Source organism: Chrysoperla carnea, chromosome X, assembly GCF_905475395.1.
Source record: "Chrysoperla carnea chromosome X, inChrCarn1.1, whole genome shotgun sequence".
Taxonomy (NCBI): domain Eukaryota; kingdom Metazoa; phylum Arthropoda; class Insecta; order Neuroptera; family Chrysopidae; genus Chrysoperla; species Chrysoperla carnea.
This window is the reverse complement of record NC_058342.1, coordinates 14,335,751-14,362,993: the sequence shown is the minus strand read 5'-3', so window position 1 is coordinate 14,362,993 and position 27,243 is coordinate 14,335,751. Positions and strand designations below refer to the sequence as shown.

Here is a 27,243-nt window from a genome sequence, read left to right as displayed (position 1 = left end):
AATTTTTTTGCTGACAAATACAAAAATTTATTTCAAATCACTTTGTTTTTAATTTTTTAAATAATTGTTTATAAAAAGTACAGGGTTCCCGTGGCTCGATGGACATAGCTTAAGAGCGTATTCTAAGAACAGAGGATATGAACTTTTAATTTTCTTAAATAATTTTTCCCTCAACATTTCCTTGTTTCAATATTCTTCTCAAACTTTTAATATCGATATTGATTCAATGATATTGATCGAGTGAGGGGCTATACTTAAATTACGTAACAAATTTATGAGGAGGAGGGGGTCAAATTATAATGTTACTATTTGTTATGATACGGGGGAGGGAGTCCATCAACGCTTGTACGTAATTATTAAAATTAATTTAAAACAAGTGAAAACAAACAATTGACTGAGTTAATTGTTGAAATATCATGCATAGTGAGTGTTGATTTCTTTATCACATTACACATACAAACATGTGACACATACATCACTGATAATCAAGTATAGTACATATTATAATCAAGTATAAAATTTCCGCTTAATTGGCGCCTTCACGCGTAAGCAGTGATGTTTACGAAAAAAATGTTTCAAACAAAAGTTGTTTAATTTTTGATAAGGAACATTTTTTACATTTAAACTTTTGTTCTATCTCTAACGGTTTACAAGATGGGTCCTACGAACCCAAGACCCAATTGACCTATGATGCTCATTTACGAACTTGACCTCACTTTTTACGTCCTGAGTACGCTGTAAAAATTTCAGCTCGATATCTTTTTTCGTTTTTGAGTTATCGTGTCCACAGACGGACGGATGGACAACCGGAAATGGACTAATTAGGTGATTTTATGAACACCTATGACAAAATTTTTTTCCTAGCATCATTATTTTTAAGCGTTACAAACTTGGGACTAAACTTAATATACTATGTATATTTCATACATACATGGTATAAAAATTGATTTAAAAAAATTTTAATTAAACTTCGAGCGCTTGTGGTGCTTGGCCGTTTTTGGTATTAAGAGATTATTCAACACATAAAATCCTTTTTCAATCATAAAAAGGTTTTATAATAAAATAATACTCTAAATTTCAAAGAAGAAGAAAATTACGTACAAAACGAGGTTTCGGTAAGTTGTTACAATCTGTTACGTATGGGGGATAGGGGTTGAAAAATCGTTTTAAAAGCGTTACGTAATTCAAGTACAGCCTCTGAGGTTCAGGCGATTGGCCATAAATAATAATTCACGAAGGTGTTAAACTTGAATTCGATGGACCACGCGTTTTTATAAACTTCATGAAATACGATTAAACTAATAATGAAATTACTTACTTTTAATTTCTGATCGTATAGCTGCTCTGCTAATAGTTTCAGCCATTTCTTGAAATTTTCTCGAAGAATATTCACAATTTTAAGATAACTATTCAGCCAAAAATCAAACTCAATTAACTAATTGTACACAGAAGTAAGTTAATTATGATATTAAACATTATTCTGTTTTTTCACAGCTAGCTCTTTTCCACAAGTTTATAGTAAATTGATTTATTGGGAAAAAAACATTTTTTTTAAACTGACCGCGTTAAGGTAATACGAGCACCAGAGCAATTTTAGATTTAGGGTTGAAATTATTTGTATCATATTTTCAACTTTTAGGATGAACTTTATGAATGTAGACGAAAAATAAGATTAAAATTTTTCGATATATGCCTTGGTTTTCGAAATATAAAAAGCTAAATAATTAAACAAAATTTTCAATATTTTCAAAATTATTTCAGATATCGAAAAATTGTATTCTTACTTTTCGTCTTATATTATCAAGTTATAACATAATTCACCATCAAAATTGGAAAAAAAAATTTTTTTAATTCGTGTCCGCACTACCGTGCTCATGCATCCTTAATTAGTCGGGCACAACGGTTTTTTTTTTAATAATTTATTAAGGTTTTAAATTTAATTTAAATAGTTTTTTTTTTTTAATTTCAAACGACTAGTTTTGGAGAAATCTATGAAAACATCCATCTACCGTTTTACCATAAAAGCAATGCTTACTTTTGAAGTCATTTATGTATTTATTTTAATAATCGGGTAACAACTCCTACGCCCTAGACTTTTCAGAACTGATTTAAACTTCGTCCAACTTCACATAATTATTTAGCAGTCGAGTTAAAATTTATTTTTATATTTTACACTTTTAAGTTAGAATTTTTAAAATTCGTCGACTTTCATTTTTATAAACCATTCGCATAGGCCGATTTTAATAATCCCACGTCAATGATCGATTTATCTAATTAATACCTATTCTACCCTACTACCTATTCTCAAATTATATGAAAATTCATATGATTTACTGAAGATTCCGTATGATTTATAAAATTTTCTATTAATCTGTATATTTTGATTGTTCACAACCTTTACTCAATTTCGAAATCAATATTTAAATAAAATTTTCCACGTTTTTTCGTAATTTTTTAGAATTTATTCAATAACTATGAATTTTAGGGAAAAAACCCTTTCATCCAAAGTTGTAGAGCGTAAAATTTTTAATGGATATGTACATATAGTTTTTTCCTGGCATATAATTTTCGCCACAAGAGGGCAGAAAACAAACATAAGTATGTATACCTCGCATAATATATTATACAAATATAAGTATGCTTCGTATATAACTTCGGATTGGTCTATTGTTTCCTCTAAAATGCACAGTTTTCGAGTAAATTAGTTTTCCGAAATCACATGTAAATTTTTATTCTAAAGGTACAAAGCTAAAAATTGGCATTTCGCTCGAATAAATAAAACGTCCCGAAAATTGCCGAATACCCCCAAAAACGACCCAAAACCGTTTACAACGAATCGAACCCGTCTAGTAAACAACACTACATATCGAATTCTAGCTCATTTGAACTAAAGAGGCCTACTAGCCGATTATTCTGTTGTAAAGAAGCCGACTAATCGGTCAATCCAATCACGGTTTTAGGGGCATTCGACAATTTTCGCGACACTTCGCTTATTCGCGTACAAGTTGTAATCGCTGCCGGCAAGTTTGTTGGAACTTGTCCTGTGTACTTCGTATTGTTTCTTGATTTTTGCTTTTGTACGGCTCAGAGCGGTGTTTCTGTATAAAAGAATAAAGACTGTTCATTAAAGTGAAAGAGCTCAATTACAATTTACTCATGTCAAAAAGAAAGTCTTGTGTATGGCTTTTTTTACCAATAGGACAATTATTCCCGTAAAGTCAAGTGTAAGCAGTGGCAAATGATAAGAAGCTGGATAGTCGATGCTCTTTGCCGAATATTCGTCGATTACGAAAGTGGCCGGATAGTCGTAATTTATAGTACGCCCTCACCCTTTCCCCGCTGACTTTCGCTACAGGGAATTAGTCTATATTTTCAGTGGAATTATAATTACAAAGAATCCTTTAAAAAAATTTTATTTCGGAAAACAAAAATAATATACAATTACTTTAAAAGTTGAGTAAAATTACATAAATTCATACTTTTTTTATACATATAAAAATTGTACATTCACTTTCATATAACGTTTAATAATATGATTAAGACGTAACACCTACCATTTTTGGTCTAAAATTCGAAATAAATTGTATCAGATTTTCATCACATTTTAAAAAGGAAAAAATTTTCTCGCATTTGAATTTCCTACAAATGAATATGGAAATTATAGCTGTGTCCTTGTTACTCTAACATAGCCGTAGGGAATAATTTTGACACAGTCACTTTGACTTTCACAGTCAAACCTATTTTATTTTTTTAAGACAAAAGTATGAGCTTTTTACAAAAAAACTATCTTATTGTAAAAAATAATTTTTGGATCCTACTTAAACCAAGCTCCCGCGATTGTGAATTTTTAAATTTAAGTTGAAAGTTAAAAATATTTTAAGTAAAAAAGGACTCTAAAAATGTTTCTATATATACTAATCGAGTAAATAAATCGGAAAGTTTGGAAAAGTAACGGACAAGATTTCAAAAAAAATTAATTAATAGGGATGATTTTAAATACATAAAAGCATTAAATTGTTTTAAAATTTAATAAATATTTTGCCTTAAAAATGTACTCTAGTAGGTTTTTTGGTTCGCTGATCACGAATCCGACACCTAAATGGAGCAAATGTGTATATTTTAACCCCCGCTCCCCCCAAAGAGTAGCTGTTGTTCTAAAATTTAATAAATCAATATTTTGCCTTAAAAATGAAGTGGGATTAAACCATACGTATTTTCTCCATTTGGATGCCGGATTTTTGAAGCTCATTTTTAGGGCAAAATATCGATTTATTAAATTTTAGAACATCATCTAGTTTTCGGGGTAGCGGGGGTTAAACCAGACGTATTTGTTCCATTTGGACGTCGCATTCGATCAGCGACCCAAAAAACCTACCATAGCTCATTTTTAAGACAAAATATCGATTTATTAAATTTTAAAACGATTTAATGCTTTGGGGTGTTTAAAATCACCCCCATTAATTCATTTTTTTCTTGAGGCATAAGTTAGCAAGGATGAATGTTCCAGGGGATCTTAAGAATACGTACCAGCAAGAATTTTTGAAATTGGTGCTTGTCAGCAAGTTTTCAGACTACAGTATTTTCCGGCTTATTTACAACACTATTCATAAACATTTCTTTTTACCTACATTAACGCTCAGATTCCTGATAATTTGTTTTTCACTCAAGATGGCGAGACTTTACTTCATAATATACCTAAAAAGATTTTATTGTAATTTAAAAATTCGAAACTATCTGTTTTGATTTTTACTTTTGATTTACTTCTTTCTTTTGACTATTTTATGATTATGATAAAAATTATTTGATGATTTAAGTTAAATCGTATTCAATAATCAAAATTTTATGGTTGGAAATTGATCCTGAATGTACAGGATTCTAAGATATTGGTAAAAAAAATTAAGATCTCATAATCCAATCTCAAAAAAAAAACTCAGATCAAGGCGAAAGTTCCCTGACATTACCATAACGTCCAAGCTTTCTAGGTAGCTCCTGTCCTGGATTATGTAAAAAATTCATCCTATATGTAGGTGTTACTCCTTAATCCAAATTATAGAATACATAAATTCAATTAGTTTTGAACTGAGTGAGTCTTAATTCAGGAATTGATTCATTATGCTTGAATGTATTAAATTGAATCATTTTATATATTCCTTTTTTCCTAAAGTTGTGAACATATGTTCATAAATTACGTTCTATATAAATCAAATTATTAAAAAACTACTAAAAACATAAAGATGCTATGTTTTTTCTTTATAATTATCATCCAGTGACCATTTTAAGGTATACTTAGTTATAATACGACAAGGAAAGCGAAAACAAAGACGCCCTAGAACAAATTGGACAATAGTAAAAAAATTAAAGTGGCAATAAAGACAAAAGATGTCACTTAAATGAATATATGGAACAGGCTGAGAAGTATTATATTTTTAAAAAATTGACCCGTCTGGATTTCAAGTTACTTTAAAAAAATCAGAAAGGTACGAAAATCGATTTGTTGCAAGAAACGGAAAAATCATTTTAATAAAAAAAACAAACAAATGGGTTTTTACTGCTAAGAAAAATGAGGAAGTTGTAGGATGCTTCTTTACCGATTTTCGAAAATTGTGCGGAAACTTTATATTACTTTTCCGTTCCTCCGTTCGTAAACACGATAACTAAAAAACGAAAAGAGATATCAAGCTGAAATTTTCTTCCTTATAAAAAAATTAACAACTTTTTATAGAAACATTTTTTCGTTAACATTGTTGTTTTCACGTGAGGTGACAAATAAGCACAAATTTTTTGTGTTTCTTTTCTACAAAGCTATACAGGATAAGTGAAAATTTGCAGGTAGCTTAAACTAGTAGTCTTGTGAAGGATTCTCGAAATGAACCGAAGAAAAATTCTAGAAAATACTCTTGAAAATTTACAAAAATCAAAACAAATGACACATGAAAGGCCGCCATAATTATACTGCAAACATTTAATACTTACTATACAGTGTATTTGAACAATTAACTGGGTGAATTGTTTGTTTTCATAGTTTTTTATTAAAATGCTTTTACCGTCTCTATTTTTTGCAAAAAATCGTTTTTTCGCATCATTCTGATTTTTTTAAATAATTGCCTACACTCGATTTTTTCTTAAAAACTACTATTTTTCTTATCGAAAATCTGGACGGGTTAATTTTTTTTTAAAACTGAGGTATTTTGCTCCGCACATACTGTACTTATAATGAAATGAATAAATTCCTGAATCACAGTTGCTTAGTCCATAACTTTCAGAATTGGTAAGCTTCATTATTTTATTAAAAAGTAAATATAATTAACGTCTTTCCATATTACTACGATCATATCGACCTGTTGTCGGTCCTGAATCCATGCCACGTCCAGCCGATGACCACATCATCGATTGATTATCACCTTTGGGGCCATGTATCCATGGCTCAAATTTTTTCGCATCACGTGCTGGATCATTATTTGAATTGACTCCCATACCCACGGGTGATGGGAATGGTTTTAACTGATTACTTCCAGCACCATGCCAACCGCCAGCATGGTCTCGATCCCCATAATCTTAAACATTAAAAAAAATGCATTTTAAAAATTAAATTTTCAAAATTTTTGACAAAATTAAATATTAGAAGATACAGTAGGACCTCGATAAATCGAAAAACAAGACTAAAATCGGTAGTGTAGACTTTTAATACTACAGAGCAGCAGAAGCTGAATTTTATTAGAATATGTATGCCCAAAAGCATTTTGCATTTGGTAAGAAAACCACGCTTTCGCAACTATTGACCATGAATAAGAAAACAACTTAGGGTTCCGTCGCCTTAAATCTAGTGAAATATTCATCAGGAGAGTAGTTACTTTTAGTTTTGTCCTAAATGATTCGACTTAACGAGGTTCAACTGTAAATATATTTTTGGAAGAGACTTGGTTAATACAATATATTTCTGGCTTTTAAATTAATTGAATTCTGACTGAAATATCTGTCAGACGTCCAATTGGGATCTAACATAGCATAAATATGAAAAACTAAAACCAGATATGATCAAATTATTAGAGATAGGAAAAATATGATTTCTAAAGCCTCTATGGTGCTCATAACGAGAGGCAAATACTATTAAATGGGATGAACCTACGGTTTTAAAAATGGGTGATCAGAAATTAGAGAATTCTACTTTGATTTTCAAAGTACGAGCTTCCAAACAAAATCACTCAAATACTTCTAATAAGAATCATAAAGATATGTACTCGATTAAAGGAAAATTTGTTTAACACAAAATTCTAAACAGTTGTATCTCTGTATGTTTCAGCTTTTTGGACCAAGATATTTGCTTTCCTCGATTGACACTGATTTTAAATCCTGTATCTTTTGAAATAATCAATCATCGTATCTATGCGTCATAAAATTTGCACAAAGCAAATGTAGAAAAGGTGCCATACTTTTTTACATGAAATTATTTTTATATCCTTCGAAAACGAACTTCTTTTAAGCCTTGGCATATTGTTTTGTAAAAATTTTTATCACTTTCACTTTACGTTTTTTTTTTTAAATATCAAAAAACATAATTTTGTTAAGATCACTTGAAAGTTGTGAATGTTTGTGCCTAAAATATAAAAAAAAAATTATTTTTTGACATGCTTTAAAAACGAAAAGTTATACTGATAAAAGTTTTAACAAAACAATATGCCAGAGCTTAAAAAGACAGAAGATACAGGATTTTAAATTCAGAAGTGTCCATTTTGCTTGGAAAACGTAAAAAGAGAAAAGTATATTGTACCAAAAACTCGTACAGGAATTTTTTATAACTCATTTTCAAGAAAAATAAGCCAGCTTTCGAGTGGTCAAATTTGTAGTTAAATGATTTTTAAATTTGGATACGCTTCAAAACCTCATATAAAATTTAGGAATAACATTCCTCATGTTTTTAGCCCTCCATGCAAAGCGACAAGGATAATAAAAATTTTTGAACAATATATTAGAAAGTCAAAATTTTGAAGCGAGCTATTGCTTTTCCAAATTCGATTATTTTTTTCAGAGATACAGCTGTTAAAATTTTGTGTTAAAAAATTTTTCTTTAAGACAGTAGTTGTGTATATTTTTTTTATAGAATTCTTTACGATTTCTATAACTTTAAAGATCATAAGAATGATATCCAATTTTTGAAGACCCTGTCTAGGATACTGAAAATACCATTTGGCCAATTACGTATAAATTACAACAGAAGATTCCTATTGAAGACGCACTATGATTCTATGAACCATAATTCGAAAAAATATACCATGATGGAAAACTAAAAAGCAAAAAGTGGTAAAGACAAAAATTTCATTTATAAGGGTTTGCTTTTTAAGTATTTTTTAGTCCAAGCTAATTATCAATTGATTATTAATGTATTTTGTTTGAATTCTGAATCGAGTAGTTTCTCAGCGTTAAGTTGTAAGTTATTAATTTATAAGCGGCGCTGTAGCGCGGTTCTCATTGGTTGATTATTTTAATTAATATCTAATTATCCGTGCATCGAATCAAAAAATGGAAGAGGACTTTTCGTCTTAGAATTTAATTTTCTACCTGATGCAACAAAGGCGTTCTTTACTTCTGGGACACCCTATACAAAACAAAGTCGAGTTAGTTACACCATTTATAATTCAAGAACGGTTGCACCCATTTTAATGATATCGTGAATGATTTGTTGGATTCGTCTCCGACCCGAATAGCAGAACAACTATTAAAATTCCGAGGAAAATTATTTTGACTCAAAATGACTTTTTAAGTTTTAACGCATATTGGAAGAATAAAAAAATCTAAACAAATTTAAATCCATATACAATGTCATCTCTGATACCTAGCAGAAACTAAACACGGACAATCATGAACATTCCATGGTACGATGGTTCCGGTAATGCCAGAGTAAGTGGCTTAGTGTGCATTATCCTTTGGCAGTTTACATAACATTTATTCATTTTGTTAAAATATATCCCCTTAAGGACCCACAATAAAAATATTTAGCTAGATTATAAAATTATTAATTAGCTAGACCGGTTTCGATTGCTTTGGCAATCCTCTTCAGTAGCATTAAACCTCTTAAAATTAAAAAGTCTTAAAATTAAAAAATATTTACAAATCCGAAAAAAGAACCGCATCAATCTGAAACAAATAATAATAAAATATTACCCTTAAAATTAAAATAAAATTATTTACCCGATTATAATAATAATAAATCTTTATGTTACACCCTCTAAAATAATGTAACTGCCTGCTTTCACCTAAAACACAATAAAATATTAAGTTTTAATCCTAAGATAGGATTATCGTTATGAAAATATCAGAAAACTAAGGGATTAAGCCTGAAAATAAAATGTAAGATAAGAAACGTTGTAAATATAAAATAAAAAACACAGAAATAAAAATAAAGAGAAAATTAGATTACCAACAAAATAAACATTTTAATCCTCGGTATACCTAAAACAGAATAAATAATTAGAATTTAGAAAAACCTGCAACAAACCAAAATAAAATTAAATGAAAATAAGCAAATTAAAAACAAAAATAAAAAAATAAAAATAGAATTAATTAAAGAACAATAGAATAAGTATTACCAAATCTAGTAAAATGGTGTACCTAAAACAGAAGAAATTATTAATTAGCGTACCTAAAACAGAAGAAATTATTAATTAGCGTACCTAAAACAGAAGAAATTATTAATTAGTGTACCTAAAACATAAGAAATTATTAATTAGCGTACCTAAAACAGAAGAAATTATTAATTAGTGTACCTAAAACAGAAGAAATTATTAGTTAGTGTACCTAAAACAGAATAAAATATAAAATAAATAAAAAAATGAAAGTGAGCAAGATTATAAAAATACAAGAAAATAAGTTGAAAAAATAAAAAATTTTACCAAATGACAAACTGAAACAAACAAAAAAATCAAATTAAGTAAAAATGATAAGCAAAAATAAAAAATAAAAATTAAATCAAAAAATAATAATAGGAAAGATAAATAAAAAAGATGAAAAATAGCATAAAATATCGATTCTCGAGACAACACAAATGAAACAGGTAACTAAAAGAAATCCTGCCCAAATTGTGTTGTTTTTCGATCACCATTCAAATAAAACAGGTAAAAAGTGTACACCACAAGTATAATTAAGCAATAAACTTAATCGTCACATGTACTCTAGTTAACTGTTGTACATGAGTACATGTGACGATTAACTAGAGTACATGTGACGATTAAGTTTATTGCTTAATTATACTTGTGGTGTACACTTTTTACCTGTTTTATTTGAATGGTGATCGAAAAACAACACAATTTGGGCAGGATTTCTTTTAGTTACCTGTTTCATTTGTGTTGTCTCGAGAATCGATATTTTATGCTATTTTTCATCTTTTTTATTTATCTTTCCTATTATTATTTTTTGATTTAATTTTTATTTTTTATTTTTGCTTATCATTTTTACTTAATTTGATTTTTTTGTTTGTTTCAGTTTGTCATTTGGTAAAATTTTTTATTTTTTCAACTTATTTTCTTGTATTTTTATAATCTTGCTCACTTTCATTTTTTTATTTATTTTATATTTTATTCTGTTTTAGGTACACTAACTAATAATTTCTTCTGTTTTAGGTACACTAATTAATAATTTCTTCTGTTTTAGGTACGCTAATTAATAATTTCTTATGTTTTAGGTACACTAATTAATAATTTCTTCTGTTTTAGGTACGCTAATTAATAATTTCTTCTGTTTTAGGTACGCTAATTAATAATTTCTTCTGTTTTAGGTACACCATTTTACTAGATTTGGTAATACTTATTCTATTGTTCTTTAATTAATTCTATTTTTATTTTTTTATTTTTGTTTTTAATTTACTTATTTTCATTTAATTTTATTTTGGTTTGTTGCAGGTTTTTCTAAATTCTAATTATTTATTCTGTTTTAGGTATACCGAGGATTAAAATGTTTATTTTGTTGGTAATCTAATTTTCTCTTTATTTTTATTTCTGTGTTTTTTATTTTATATTTACAACGTTTCTTATCTTACATTTTATTTTCAGGCTTAATCCCTTAGTTTTCTGATATTTTCATAACGATAATCCTATCTTAGGATTAAAACTTAATATTTTATTGTGTTTTAGGTGAAAGCAGGCAGTTACATTATTTTAGAGGGTGTAACATAAAGATTTATTATTATTATAATCGGGTAAATAATTTTATTTTAATTTTAAGGGTAATATTTTATTATTATTTGTTTCAGATTGATGCGGTTCTTTTTTCGGATTTGTAAATATTTTTTAATTTTAAGACTTTTTAATTTTAAGAGGTTTAATGCTACTGAAGAGGATTGCCAAAGCAATCGAAACCGGTCTAGCTAATTAATAATTTTATAATCTAGCTAAATATTTTTATTGTGGGTCCTTAAGGGGATATATTTTAACAAAATGCATAATACAGCCCACAGAAATGCTCATCTTAATTTGAATAATAACATTTATTGATTTTTAAGCGATACGATACGAAATTCGTCGGACCAGCTAGTTATTAAGATAAATATATTAGTTCAAGTATTATTTTAACCACAAAAAGTCAATTAAACCCGCAACACGGATTTGTAAGTTGCTAGAGCAGCTTATACAATTTTGTAAAAATTTGTGAATCTTTATAATTTATTGATAACTTTTAACATATTTGTGTACAAAAATAGCCTATATTTAAAACCTAATTAAAAACCTACAACTTTACGTTGAGAAATTGCTCGTTTCAGAAATTAAGTAATCAAATATCTAAATTGCTTGGACTATTTAAATATTTTTCGCTAAAATACGATATTGTCTATTTCCCTTCTTGTTTATGCATACATTTTATTAACAGACCCTTATTATCTTTCCATTTAAGGTAGTACGAGCGCCAAGGCAATTTTAGATTTGGGATACCTTATTTTCAACCTTTTGTAACTTATTTTCAACTTTGATGATGAATTTTGTCATAACTTCATGTAGATGAAAAATAGAAAAAAAATTTTCGATATCTGCCTTGGTTTTCGAAATATCCAAAGCTAAATAATTAAACAAAAATTTCAATTTTTGATATTTTGAAAATTACTCCAGATATCGAAAAATTTTATCCTTACTTTTTGTCTTATATTGTCAAGTTATACCTAATTCACCATCAAAATTAATAATATATATTATACCATGTATATATGAAATATACATAGTATATTAAGTTTAGTCCAAAGTTTGTAACGCCTAAAAATATTCATGCTACGAAAAAAATTTTGGTATAGGTGTTCATAGAATCACCTAATTAGTCCATTTCCGGCTGTCCGTCCGTCCGCCCGTCCGTCCGTCTGTGGACACGATAACTCAAAAACGAAAAGAAATATCAAGATGAAATTTTTATAGCGTACTCAGGACCTAAAAACTCAGGTCAAGTTCGTAAATGAGCAATATGGGTCAATTGGGTCTTGGGTCCGTAGGACCCATCTTGTAAACCGTTAGAGATAGAACAAAAGTTTAAATGTAAAAAATTTTCTTTATAAAAAAATAAACAACTTTTGTTTGAAAAATTTTTTTGTATACATCACTGTTTACCCACGAAGGCGCTTATTAGGTACAAATTTTATAGCATGCATTAATATAGGAATATCAGTGTGTGTGTAGCTATTTAAAAGTGGATATCTTTTTTTATTAACGTGACGTCAAAAAACAAACGATTGCTTCATCAACACTGTCTATACATGGTATTTCAACAATTAACTCAGTCAATTGTTTGTTTTCACTTGTTTTTTTTAAATTTGTGTCCCCAAATTTTTTGTTTTCGTTAATTTATTAAGGTATTTACTTTAATTTAAATAGTTTTTTTTTTCCACCGACATGTTTTGGGGAAATTTATGCAAACATATCATCCATCTACCGTTTTACCATAAAAGCAATGTTAAATATGCTTACTTTTGAGGTCATTTATTCATTTAAATAATCGGGCAACATCTCCCGCCACTCTAAAATTGATTTAGACTTAGTCCAACTTCATGTAAAAAAAAATTAAGCTTTTTATTTAAAATTGCCTTGGTACTTGTAGATCCTTAAAGTTTTTCAATTTTTAATTTTTTATCATAATATTCCAAGTTGTTTCAAAATAGGAAGCATTAAAGATTTGCATTAAAATTTGTCTAACTTAAGGCGACTTTTTAAAGGAATTTTCATTATACTAGCTGTTTAATTCTGAATTCATCATATAAAGAAATTTCACGAACATTCACCTTTTTATAGAAAACAACCAGACTTTTAGTTTTACTATGAATACTTCGAGAAACTGTCTATAGATCAGAGGTTCTCAAACTTATTTAGTCTTCGCCCACTTCGAAAATCAATTATTCTTCAGCGCCCCTTATATACAATTTTTATCACGATATTTTATTATTCAAATTAAGATGAACATTTCTGTTGGCTGTATTATGCATTTTATTCAAATATATCCCTTTCAGAACTCACAATAAAAATATATGCCAGCAATTGAAACCGGTGTTGCTAATTAATAACAATTTTATAAATCTAGCTAAATATTTTTATTGTGGGTTCTGAAGGGGGTATATTTTAACAAAATGCACGATATTTTAGTTTGAATATGTGCAAATATATTCATAATAAATGACAAATAAGCGTTCGCCCTCTTTTAAGCCCCTAATGCCCACAAGGCGATAATGCCCACTTTGAGAAACAACTATAGATAAATGCTCCGTAATTTGCCGAATCAGAGAGTGGTACGACAAGCGCACCTCATTTACTGAGACTTAATGCAGAGCATATAACACAGGCTAGAAAATAGAATAATAGTGGCTCTTTTGGTATAGAGCTTATCGGCTGAACTCTTTAAAATTTTGGGATCTCAGCTGATCCCACTTGTGCTAGTATGTGAACCTTCATGCATGTTATTTGCATCTATAAAAACCTACAAAAAGCCAGCTGTAAAATATTTTGGGATCGAAATTTTTGTCCCCGACAGAATCTTGTAGTTTGATTTTTTCATAACAGCATCTCTCGAGATGCTCCGTTTCTCAATCATCAAAGATGGCACAGATAGATAATTTTTAGGAATAGGGGCTATGGATCCGATTACGGCACTCCTCTTGTTTTTCTTATAAAGGGTGTGACTTCAAACATTATATGAACCTATTTCTTTAAAAAACTCATTTAGGGATTATTTCATCCCTTCCAATTTATTTTATACCATTGAAGGCTTATGACCGTTCTTTCTTAAAAATAATCTAGTGTAAAATGGGGGCAAAATTAAAATCACCCGTCTAATATCCATAAAAAGGCGTTTGCTACGAAATTTCTTATTATGATAGTTCCAGAACCGTAGTAGGATGTTAGTTCCCAATAGACATATTAAAATCTACCTTTGATTGAACCAAGGTCATATCCACGATGTACATGACCACTTCTATGATCATTATGATCACGTCGATCATCATGTATACCTCTATAAGAATTTTGTGATGGTTCTGGACTTTGTCCAGGTGGTCCAACACGATCTGTATATCTCAAATCTTTACCAATACCACTGCCAACTCGTCCACCAGCTATCACAGACGAAGATATCGCATCACGGCGTAACATATCATGGGCAGAACGTCCTTGATTACCATACGGTGGTGAATCCGATACATTACTATATTTTGAAATAACATTCGATGAACCCCCTGATAATCTTGGTGGTGGAGGAGCGAAATCTGGACGATCACGTTTGCTGTAATCATCTCGCGAACGTATATCACCACGCATGCGGATGTCGTCTCGAATTTCGTCACGCATTCGTATGTCGTTCCGTTTATAGTCATCTCGAGCGCTACGGCCATCAACTCCACGAGATTTACCATCGATTTCTCGCTTGTAATCATCGCCTTTGTATAGATCGTGTTTTTTTGCTAAGGAATCTGATCGGGATGTTATTTCGAAATGCATGGGATCGGTTGTGTCATAACGATGCGACGAAGGAGTCATTAAGATACGTTTACGATCTTCTGGATACGAGTCTCGACGATCATCTGAAGTTCGTTTTGTTGGTCTACGTGATTCCTCCAATTTCATATTTTGTAGTTCAATACGTTCTTGCTCGATTCGCTTACGTTCCATGCGATAAAAGTCGGCTTTTTCCCGCTGAATACGCTCTCGTTCGATGCGTAAACGCTCACGTTCACGTTCGATACGTTGTGCTTCTTTTTTGTTACGTCGTTCAAGTTCTCGGACGCGTTGTTGTTCTTCGCGACGACGACGTTCCTCTGCTTCTCGGATTTCCCGTTCACGTACACGCATACGTTGACGCTCACGTTCATCTCGGATTTGTTTTACGGTTAAGACGTCACGTTTACGTATATCCGGCGATTTGCGACGACGATTACGGCCTATACTTGGACTACGTCGACGTCGGCGATCTGGAGATTCCTTTAACAAAACAAATTTCATTACATGTTATTTTGTGTATGCCCAATAACCTCCATATACAAATTTACTGTCCACATAGAGGTAGTTTGTCAAATAAACATATCGTCAAAAATTAAATGACTAATTTTTTTTATTTTTAAAATTTTATCTCAATTGTTGAATTATCTGGATCAATTAACACCCAAAATTTACGAAAATTCAGACAAATATTTTCTAAGAAATTGTCTGAAATTTGTTCGAGCGTACCGATAATAGTTACCAGTAGAATCAAAGGATCAGGTACCAGCAGAATCGAAAAAATTATAAAGTTTTTAATTTGAATAAAAATCATGTAAAGCTAATTAAAATTCAATTAAAACAGAAAAATCCAGTTTCGAAAAGTTTTTGATACTCAAAGATAAAATTACTTACGCGATCCGATCGACGATCTCGTGTCTGTGATTTTGAATTTGTATCACGTGATCTACGCCTATCTCGAGATTTATCACTTTTAGTATCGTCATCTCTTTTTTTACTATCACGTTTTTCATCTTTCGATACAGATTTACTACCCTCTCGACGTTTAGAACGCGAACGATTCCTTTCCATAGTATCCTGCAACAAAAGTGTATTTTATGAATGAGCCTAATTTTTAAAAATATTTCTTCAATAAACTTACCCGATCTTTTTTCCTGGATGATGAACGCGGACTACGGCCACGAGATTTCTCTTTCCCATCCTTATCATAACGGTTACCTTCTCGTTTCTCTGACTTATCATCTTTTTCGCCGTCTTTTTTCTCAATCTGTTTATCCTTAGATCTTGATTTATTACCTCGTTCTACCTATAAAATTTAATCATTTCTTAGAGAAACAACATACTATCATTTTAATACCCTGTATATACTACGTCCGTTAACATCATTATTCAAATTAAATAAGTTTGTTTTTAGGGATAACATACGAGCAAAACGTTGATCTCCAACATCTTATTATTGATATTCGTAAGCTTATAAGATCATAGTAAAAAATCAATTTCACAAGGACCTGTAAAGACTTCTCATCTCGAAAAACCTCGTCCACACATTCGTACAATCCCCTGGAGCAGTTCGAGAAAAATATCTGCAGATAAACGCGGTGTGGTATAAAGACGACAAGGTACCTACTGAAGCACGAATAACAATATCATTGATGAAATCAAAGCTTGAACAACTGCAGGAAGCAGGTAGACGCTTGAGAGTAAATTCTCGATAACGTTCGTTGGACGATGTTAAGAGAGACCTTGGGAAATTTTCAATTCGATGATCTAGAAATATTACACGAGAATAGAAGTCTGTTTTTGAGAAAGCCCTATCTCTATAAACATTGTAGCACCGAAACAGAGTGATTTTTCGGTAAAATAAATGGAAACATCGGTAAAATACGGGTCTTCTTATTGTCGGGAGAGAAAATGTGTCTATTTTTATTTTCCGGGGGTGGCTTTCAGATGCGAATTCTTTGCCTCAAAAAAAAAATCAACTCTGGTTTGAAAGTTAGACACTTTAAAAAAAATTATGGATGGACACTTTAAAAAAAATTATTTTTAGTTTGATACTTACTCTGTTGCGTAATTTATCTTCGGCAGCCCGTCGATTATTTGGTGAATCTTTACGTTTATCGCTATCAGCACGATCGGATCGTGCTTTGTCGATACATATAAAACGCCCATGTAGCTCAGTACGATGACAATATTTAATACAGTTATCCGCATCGGCAACGGTTGCCATTACCACGTACCCGTAACAGCGAGCGGATGGAGCACGTGCATTGGCAACAACTTTAGCACCAACAACTTTACCATATTTACTTAGTAACTGTTTTAAGTCAGTTGCACGTGTTTTACTGGCTAATCCAGATATCCATAAACTACGACCAGCTAAAAATAATAAAATTTTGGTTAATTTGAACAAATTGGAGGGTGGCGATCGATTTGGTCATTTCAAGTTCTCTGACATTTCCATTATATAAAAAATTTCTAGGCGGTCTTGATTTATCATAATTTAAAATTTTCATATTCGAAAAATACATAATTTCTCTTTACCTCGTATTTTAATAAAACCGAATTTGTAAGATCTCATGTTTTTTGATTCATCTATCTCTTTTTGCATATAGAGTTGCGTTCAAAAAATACATTGTCAGAATAAAATTAAGGATAAAAGGTACTAACAAAAAAATTGTGATTTCAAGTCCAGTCTTAAAATGTATATCTCTTTAATCAGTTTTAATATAATAGGATGATGTTAATTCGAAAGATTTCAATTACAAAATTTAAAAATTCTTGGAATTCGACTTTTTAAGACTTTTCAAATAGCTTTCCACCCTGATATGATGAGTTCCCACTGTTGGAAAATCGGATAAAAAAGTGTTATAATTCTTCCAGGCCTCATATTATTTTATATACTAACCATCTTTATCATTCTTTTTTGCAGGAGCTGGTGCTGAAGCTGCCACAGGAGTTGAGCTATGAAATGAAATTTTTCATTAATTTAAAAAAAAGTAATAAATCATTTGCCATTTTTACATCTAAATAGAATATGTGCCTTTTTTTTAAATTTCTCGAATCTTACTAACATAAAGTAATTTTAAAGTCATTGTACACTTAACACACTAAAATATAAGCATATTTCACAAAGTTTCTATGAAAACTATCTCTGGTTGGATGTTTAGAATAATAGTAATCTGATATGAAGTATCATGACGAATTTGTCAGAATTCCTTGGAAGAAAAGGATTCAAAATGTATTGAATTGGTTTTAGACACAGCTCTTTACTTATTTCCAATTCTAATCTGCCTAATCTAGGTATTGAGCTAAACAAAAACAGAACGAAATGGCGTTATCGATACTTAATCGCCAAGTTGATAAAAATTCCAAACTTCGTTTCTATCGTCGAAACCTGTTATTTTCATAACAAAATGAGCGGTCATGTTCTAAATTAGAGAGTTTTGTGACAAGTACGTTTCTTAAAACCTAGTAGACATCTAAAAGAGTGTTTAATCTGATCGAATTTTATCGACTAATTAAGAATTGTGACTTGTGAGAACGGATAACCGAGGAAATAAAATCGAAAAAAAAGCCTGAACCTGGAAAAAATTCTGCGCCAGTAGTTTTTCATGGGATGGTGGTTCAAAATGTTTGTCTGAATGTAGTCAACAAAATTATATTCAAATGAACTTGTGTATTTTCGATTTACGGCCATAAAGTGGAACAGAGGTACCCCCTACCTACTTCCGGACATCTCATTCTCTTTAACTATTGTACCGGAAGTATTTCTGTGCCACTTTATCGGAGTGAATCGACTATGCACAAGTTCGCATAAATATGATTTTGTTGAGTACACCGAGACAAACATTTTCGACAGGCTCTTATAGAAAAAAATCTACTGACGACGAATTTTTTCCTGGGTCAAATGCTCCATTTTCTTCAGTGTTTAATTTGAAAACTTTCGATAATTTCATAGAAATTCAAAACATTTCCAGCACTTTATTCTTATTGCCTCCCTTGGGAAATAAAGCAATTTGCCAGTCAATTTCATAAAGATTGGAACCTAGAGATGTCTGTTTCTTTCGTTACCCTGGACCATGTCTTTAAACGGATAGATTAAGAGACAGAAATATATCTATAACAGAGGGTTACACTCTTTATCAAAATGCAATAATTTTTCAAGCAGAAATCTTCGCAATATTGGAATGTATCTTTGTAGCATGAAAAAATCAGCACTCTTGCAGCTTCAAAATTCCGATGAAATTTTTTGTAGGATTGTATATAAACCGTGTTATTCAGGCGTGAAAAATAATGAAGCATAAAAATAATCCACGTCTGTGAAATATCTCTGTCTCCAGCTGACAAATTTCTATCTAACAGGTCACTATGCCGTGGCATTCCCTTAATAATTATTATTCCTTCCTCTCAAAACATCAAATCTAATTTACGTCAAGGAAATAATTATATTGACTTTTCAAGGATTTGCCCCGACTCGAAATTTAAATAGAAAAATGGAACATATTCTATTCAATAATAAACACTTCATCCATAATCAATTTGAAACCGATCAATTAAAAATATATAAACAATTCGATTCAACTGCACCATTTTTTTTTCTGATTACTTCTGGATTTATTTTATAATTTTAGTTTGTTTTATAAAAAATATACTTACTAAAAAATTATAAATAATGACAACAGAAAATTCGATATGTCCGAAAAATATTAAATAAAAGTAAAATAAAAAAAAACCGAAGATACTAAATAAAAATTCGGAAAAATTATAAAAAATAAAATTATGATGAATTTTTTTTTCAGAGGAACAGATGAGATTTGAGTGTGACAGGGATACACCAGAGAGTCCGACATTAGATTGGACAACACACAACTGAAACAAAACCAACCTATCATTCTCCTTGGTGGCGTCAGTTGGCGGAGAAGTTGTTTGCCCACTTTCCTCATTTGCTACGGAATTTTCTTTTTTCGTGTCATTTTCATCTTCTTTCTCTGCCGCGTTTGTTGAAGTCACTCCATCATCATCCTCTCCTTTTCCATCTTGATCACGTACGACGGATTCATCACCATCTTGATGCCCTGGTGAAGTTTCTTTTTTATTTTCGCTGGTGTCGCCATCGGTTTCCGCTTTGTGTGCATCGGTTGTAGTAGCTGATTCTTCGTCGGCATCTTTTTTAACATGATCATCACCGGTTTCCTGGGATTTTGTTGTGGAATCATCTTCAACGGGTTTTGATTCCTCCTCATCTTCATCTGGTTTACTTTCAGTTGGTGTTGTTGACTCCGTCTTCTTCGCTGTTGTGGACTCATCATCTAATTGCACCAAATTATAGTTTTTTTTATTGACGTACGCCATTTTGTATGGTTTTTTTGTTTGTTTAGAGAACTGAAATTAACAGCTGTCAAATTTGCGTTTTCACTTTGGGCGATTTCAAATGACCACAAACAGTCACTGAAACTGCTTGTTTTGATTTGAAACAAAACCTAAATTTTTTGTTTGTTTATATATTGTTTTACGAAATTATTTATTTTTTTGGGAGCAATTGTACCTTCTAAATGGCTTTTATTTTATCATCTCTTATAAGACCTTTTGGGATTCAGGAAATTTTCTTTTCAAAATTTTTTGCATCGAATATTTCAAATTACCTATTGACGGAATTTGGTAAGCTGACAGTTTCTTGATATTTCAATTACCAAATTTTCAGAAGAATTATATTCCAATTACCAAATTTATAAAAGATGCAAATTACCAAACTGCTAAGAGAAGTATCATTTTATTACCAAAATGTTAGAAAAATTTCCCAATTACCAAACTTCCAGAAACAGTATCTCCAAATAACCAAACTCTTAGAAGTATCTCGCAGTGAATAAATACGAATTATCGATTATATCAGTTATCAGTTATTAAGTGTCTTGCAATTACTCAATTTACATAGTTCGATAAACATTTTTAAGTTCAAATTAGCCGAGTTGAATTCAAGTTCAATTTTGTTACTTAGAACTTTATTACAATTATCTTTTAATTACCAAATTGGCAGAATTCGAATAAATTAAACATTTTCAATTTTCTTTCAAATATAAATTTAACGAAAGACGGTAAATTGCTCTTTTTATGTTGAATATAATTACTTTTGAAGTTCAATTTTTGAATGTATAATTAAAATTTTGTATCACAGATTTAAACGATGAATTTTCCATTACCAAGTTTCCAGGCTTCAGAAAATTTTGCTAACGAGGTTGATATAAGTTTTCATACTTTCAACTGTAGAATTACCAGGTTGATAATACATTCATCAAGATCGATAATTTGTTATTAATTTTCATAAAATTTTGAAGTTATTTGGTGAAGCATGATAACCATTTCGAACAATGAAATTTATTACCAAGTTTTCATACTTTCAATTATACAATTACCATGTTGACACATTTATGAAGATCAATTAATTTGTTAGTAATTTTCATCAAATTTTGAAATTATTTGGTGAGGCATGACGACCATTTCGAACAAGGAAATTTATTGCCATATTTTCGGCAGCTTGATGAATTGATTAACCAAATCGATGAAGTTGACACAATTCAATTTGGGTTGATGGAAAATTGTGCATTTATTTCGTTGAAACAAATTGAAGCATAACTTTATGATAAAATTAATCGCATCTCGAACATTAAATTACCAAATTGGCGAAGATCGATAATAAATTGTAATGATTAGAGAACATATACGTGTTCTGTATTTCAAACAGCTGAAGTAATTTACAACGTGAAATCCAAAAAACGCCATCTTGTTTCTCAGACCGTTTGAATGCTTATTTCATTGGATTATCATTTTTTGTTTTAATATTTATTTTTTTTCATATTTTTGAAGAAAATCTGCGACATTGAATTTGTAATTGTTCACTTATGTAGAATTCATTTTGGACATACTTTCACGTCTTCTTCAAAGATTGAATTCATTCAGCAGGTTTATTCGAAGTAAGTACAGCAATTTTCAAAGTTTCAAGAATGTGAAGTAACCAGCAACCATTTTCACCACCTTCGAAATTTTCTGTTGACTCTTCTTCCAAAAAAGAAGCTTCCTCATTGAATGTAATTTGAACTTGACTTTCATGTTTTACTAGTCCAGATAAGGTTCTTATAAAGCCAATAATTGCCATCAATTGCTCCCATTTATTTTTTTAAAAGTACAACAAAATATTTTTTACCCTAATGTTATTTACAATAATTGTTTCTAACTTACTAAATCGCACTAACCGTCAACTACAGAATTTAAAACAAGTGTTTTTTTTTTGTACAAATAACAACAAATACAAATGTTTTTTGTATAGTGTTCAAACATACCTGGTTTATTTACTTCTTCCTCGGCTGGTTTTTCTTCGGGCTGAAATTTAAAGAAATTTTATTTATTACAAAATTCAGCATTTTTGAATAGCTTTTAACAGTTATATAAAATGTAGAAATGTCGCAGGATTTTACATTTTTGATCAACCGCTTTAATCATGAGATGAGAGATCGTGAATCTCTCCTGGATCACGTCTATATACAGATCAATTATCAACAAGAAATTTATCAAGGAAGTATTTGAGATATATAAACTAAATTAATAACCAGGTAAGACTTCGAACACTTAAGTCTACGATTGGAGATTATTTACGAGGGCCTTGGGAAACTAAACCTACTAAAGAGCTTATCTCAAAATGACTTTTGCGCTGAAGCCTATTTTAATTAAATAAAATCAAACAAATTGAAAAACTTACTTCTTCCAACAGCTGATCATCGTCTTCAATTGTTAAGTGCAATGAATCTTCATTTTCACCGCCATTTTGCTCAGCCTCTACTGTTTTTTCATCAGTTTCCTTTTTTTCTTCAGGTTCTATTTCCTAAATCATTAAAAAAAAATTTCATTTAGCGTTTTTTTCCAAAATTAGCTCAACGGTAAAGGTTTCTTTTCAGTATAGAAGAAGTCGTGAGGTGTTAATCAATATTAAAAATTAACCCGTTCAAAAAAAATTATAGTTTTTAAGAAAAAAAATTTTGGAAAAAATCGGAATGCACTAAGTTATTTAAAAAAATCGGAAAGGAGGAACACACTCGTTCTTTTGCAAAACAAAAAAAAAAAAAAAAAAAAAAAAAAAAAAAAAAAAAAAAAAAAAAACATTTTGATTAAACAAAAATTAGAGGATCGTAGAGCTAAAAAAACAAAAAAGCTAAATCCGTTCGAAACGGTTTTATCGTGACAAAATCTCGTTTTCGACATTTTTTTCTCAGCTTGTATCGCTCGCAGGTAATTTGTTCTGGTCTCAAATTATAGCTTTTAATGGTATCTAAACAGTTTTTTAGTTGAAAGTTGTCCTACAACTCCTATATAATTATTAATATCGTAGATGCGTGATGAAAGCATAATCGCGCATGGCTTTTCTAAAGCATCTATTTTGCATTTTCGCAAATTGTGCCGAAATCTTATTATTTTGTATAAAAAATACCATTAAAAGGTACAAGGGTCCTCCAAGATTAAATAGGAAAATTGCTTTCTATGAAAATTTTTCTAACCCACGCTAAAATGTTCTTTGAATCATTCTGATCGAAAGTTCTCACGGCCACAAAAATTTTTAATTAGTGGTTCCGAACTACGGGCGATCATAGCTTCACATATAATATATTTATAGTATCTATATGACTAGGAAAATGACTTTCTGTGAAACTTTTTCAAACCGCCCCCAAAATATTCTTTCGATCGTTCTGATCAGAATGATTCGGAGAACATTTTAAGGTGAATTCGAAAAAGTTTCGCAGAAAGCCATTTTCTTTTATAATCTTGCAAGTCGTGAAAATAAATGATTTTTTCGCGATAAAACCGCGTTTCCTCGTAAAGTTTCGAACGAATTTGACTTTAGCTGGCCTCATTTTTTTAATTTTTTTAGTGTTACAACTTTCTGTTTTTTGTTTTTTAATTAAATTGCTTTTTCCGTTTTTTTTCCTTTAATTAAAAATGCTTTTCGATTAAAAAATAAATAAATTTCTCTACTCAAATTTTTTCTTAAAATTAACCCGGGAGGGTTATTTTTTTTAATATGAAACTCCTCAACCTACACTTTGGTTTTTACAAAAGCTTCAATATTAAAATTATAATTACAATATAAATTTAGCAAATTAGATTCGAATTAGCAGGATTGCCATCTTAAAGCTTCGGGAAATTCGCGAGATAGTGAAATTAATCTAAAGATATCATCGAATCAAAATACTGTACGATATTTTTAATTTTTGTATATCCAGTTTTTCCACAACTAAAAATTTTTACCGATATCTTACTTCAAATGATGATCATCCCCTGGAAAAATAAAGTTAGAGATGTCTAGTAAAGTAAAAAATATTTGTCTTTTATAGAACAATAATATGATATATTCATGTTATTGGTTTTTATTTTTAACTAACCATAAAAAACGTTCATACAAAGTATATTTATTTTTTTCGTAAAATTTCATGAATTTTAACCGATTTAACTTCCATTTAATCAATATTTGGGTATTCCATGATACTTAAATGGTTAGACCTTTAGCTTGAAAATGAGACGCTGTATAGTTTTCTATTTTCATTAGAACCCGAGATATAAGCAAAAATATCTAAAAAAAAAAAGAAGCTATTTTCCCGGTTTTCTCCCGAAATTTTTGAATAACTTTTATTCTAATTAATATTTTTGAAAATTCTTTTGAGGGGTTTTAATTTTAGAGAATAATATTATCCGTTTTCACAGTTTAAAAAAAAATCATTGTCTAGCATGATTGGTAGCGTTAAAAAAAATTAAATTGCCTATAAAAAGTTATTACACCATATTTCGTAAAAAAACGACCTTGATTTTAAATTCAACGGAAAAAAATACGTCGAAAACAATAAGTTGTTTTCGTGGATCTCAATCGGCCACGAAAACCGGCTCAGCGCCCCTATTATTAAAAGGATGGCAAATATTTTCCTATAAAGAAAATTATAACAAGCCGCACTCGTTTTTCCATAAAAATACATTTAAAGTGATGAAACGAATGGTATTTGTGTTTTATTTCTTCAATAAGAGATTTTCTCTAAATCTTTAAGCATGAATATTTCAAAAACTATGATATATATCGAAAAATTTTCCCAAATTCTAACACAATCCACCCCCAAAATTTGAAACGTAAGTTTCAAATATTTTCATACGCTCATTTTTGGGAACTTCCTTCAACAAATAACAATGTAAGTGTTGGGAAAAAAGGGAAAAAAACGACGAAAACGGATATGTCAAGGTATGAATACCCGAAAGTGAGGTTAAGATGACTTGCAGACCCGTGCTTACTAGCGTCCATCCTGTGATAAGCAAGTTGGTCCTACCTTTAATGGGGTCGAGTTAGCACAGGTCTGCGGCTTTTTTAGCTATTGTCACTCTGTGATATCATTTTTACTAAAAGTGAGTTAGTTAAAAATAAAAGCTGCTCAGAACTGTCAAATATACCTGAATATGAATCAAAGAATCAAAAAAAAATCCTTTATCCGGAAAGTGTACTAATTCTGGAGTCTCCCGATCAAATTTAGAAAAGTGTCAATCCTACCAAATAGTTTCATTGAGTTGGTTTTTGGTATTCTATCAACTCGTCTGTAACGCGACCTTCAGGATGTACATTCGTTTATCTATCGAGGTGTATATAGGGAATAATATTATAGCTCGGATAGCAATCTGATGATGGATTTCTGATATCTATGCAATAACCCTAAAAATGTGTCGCTCAAAAGTAAAGTAGCCGATGTGATATTTTTTACTTACTGTTGATTTTACTTGATTTTCAGCATCATTTTCTTTTGAATCCTCTTTGGTACTTTCATCTTTCGGTGATTCCTTCGAAGCATCTTCAACCGGCGTTGTAGTTTCTGGTTCAGTCTCTTCTTCTACGATAAATACCAAAACATTGTTATTAAGAAACGCAATTCACCTACAAAAACACATCTACACTTACTCTGTTTATCGATTGATAGACGTTTAGCACGTTCTTCAAATACGTAGGTATCAGGATCCTTCCCCTCGTCACGTAATGCCTTGAAAAATCACAGGATTAGCACACAAAACTTTTTACAATGAACAAATAATTAACTCATACTTTTCCTAAACGTTCAATTAAGGCTGCTTTCACACCAGATTTCTCTAAACCACGTTTTTCTAGCTCAACACGTAAATCAACTACACGTAACTCACTTAATTTTCTAGGTTCACCCTCCGACATTTTGAAATAACTTTACCCACTATGGAATGTATATATATTTTATTTACAAATATGATTGAATTTACGTTAAATAATTGAAATTTATTAAACGATTTGAAAATTAGATTTTCATATAAGAAAGCACGTATTTTATTTTAATACTGATTTAGTTTATTTTTTAAATTAAATTAAATTCCTATAATGTTATTTGTTTTAATATGCACAAATCTTTGGTAATCCATGTAACTAAACCTCAACATATTACTGAATGAGAGAGTGTATGTGTTATTAACTCATAATAGCATTACCAACTTGAAAAAAATATAGAATACCGGGTTTGTTTTACATCAATATACATATCGGATGTGGAGTCAATGAACAACTTTATGTACAGCTATTCCATTTTAATCTATTATGGCTAATACTTAGCTTGTTTTGTAGTTAAAAGTTGCAGATTGGACCTAGCTTTAACAGTCAATTTATATCCTAAAGGTAACAGATAGAATAACCCTTTAAATTAGAAAGTTGATCCTCATAAAAAAAAACTAACATTTTTTTATTTAAAACATTTTTTCAGAAATCGTTAGTTCTATTTTGAACTCTCTTCATTGTTCTAATTGATCAAATCGCTTAAAAACGAAAATTTATTGTGAAAATTGATGTATGCCTTTTTGAAGTTCAATCACAAGTCTGCCTATATAATTTATTAAATATACTGTCACTCTTTTATTTACTAGATATACTGTTTCCCGGTCAGCTAGTGAAGAAATAATCTAGCATTCGGCAGATTCATCGGCTGATGAACTTTCTCCCCCGTATATTATTGAGAGTTTCAAGGCTTGTTGTTCATTTTTATTAAAATTTCCCCTTTCTGCAGAAATTATATAAATTGAACTGTCATACATTTGAATAACTGTACAAATGTCAATATCAAAAGTAATTTTTCGCATACTTATACACAAGTGCATTGCCTAATGAATAACTCACCTCTGCCTGTAAGAAAAGAAGACAACAAATTTATCTGGAATTTTTTTTTTTTTTTTATAAAAATAAATTTGCAAATTTAATTTTTTTTGTGTG

The 27,243-nt window shown here is 30.3% G+C and overlaps 1 protein-coding gene across 3 annotated transcripts; it reads right to left on the bottom strand.

Moving 5' to 3' along the window:
• Positions 1–5,241: 5,241 nt before the first annotated feature.
• Positions 5,242–26,335, bottom strand: LOC123302326 (SAFB-like transcription modulator). Of its 3 annotated transcripts, none has more exons than XM_044885211.1 (12): positions 26,062–26,335; positions 25,921–25,999; positions 25,731–25,852; positions 22,699–22,821; positions 22,283–22,322; positions 19,834–20,257; positions 17,854–17,909; positions 17,008–17,324; positions 16,090–16,254; positions 15,843–16,025; positions 14,387–15,431; positions 5,242–6,554 (listed from the first exon to the last, which is right to left on the bottom strand). In XM_044885211.1, exons 1-12 carry the CDS (start codon positions 26,182–26,184, stop codon positions 6,304–6,306), a joined length of 2,928 nt encoding a protein of 975 aa, XP_044741146.1. In that variant the 5' UTR covers positions 26,185–26,335; the 3' UTR covers positions 5,242–6,303. The 3 variants fall into 3 exon arrangements, with proteins under 3 accessions (XP_044741146.1, XP_044741147.1, XP_044741148.1); XM_044885212.1 differs by having other exon boundaries at positions 14,468–15,431; XM_044885213.1 differs by having other exon boundaries at positions 14,543–15,431.
• Positions 26,336–27,243: the final 908 nt, after the last annotated feature.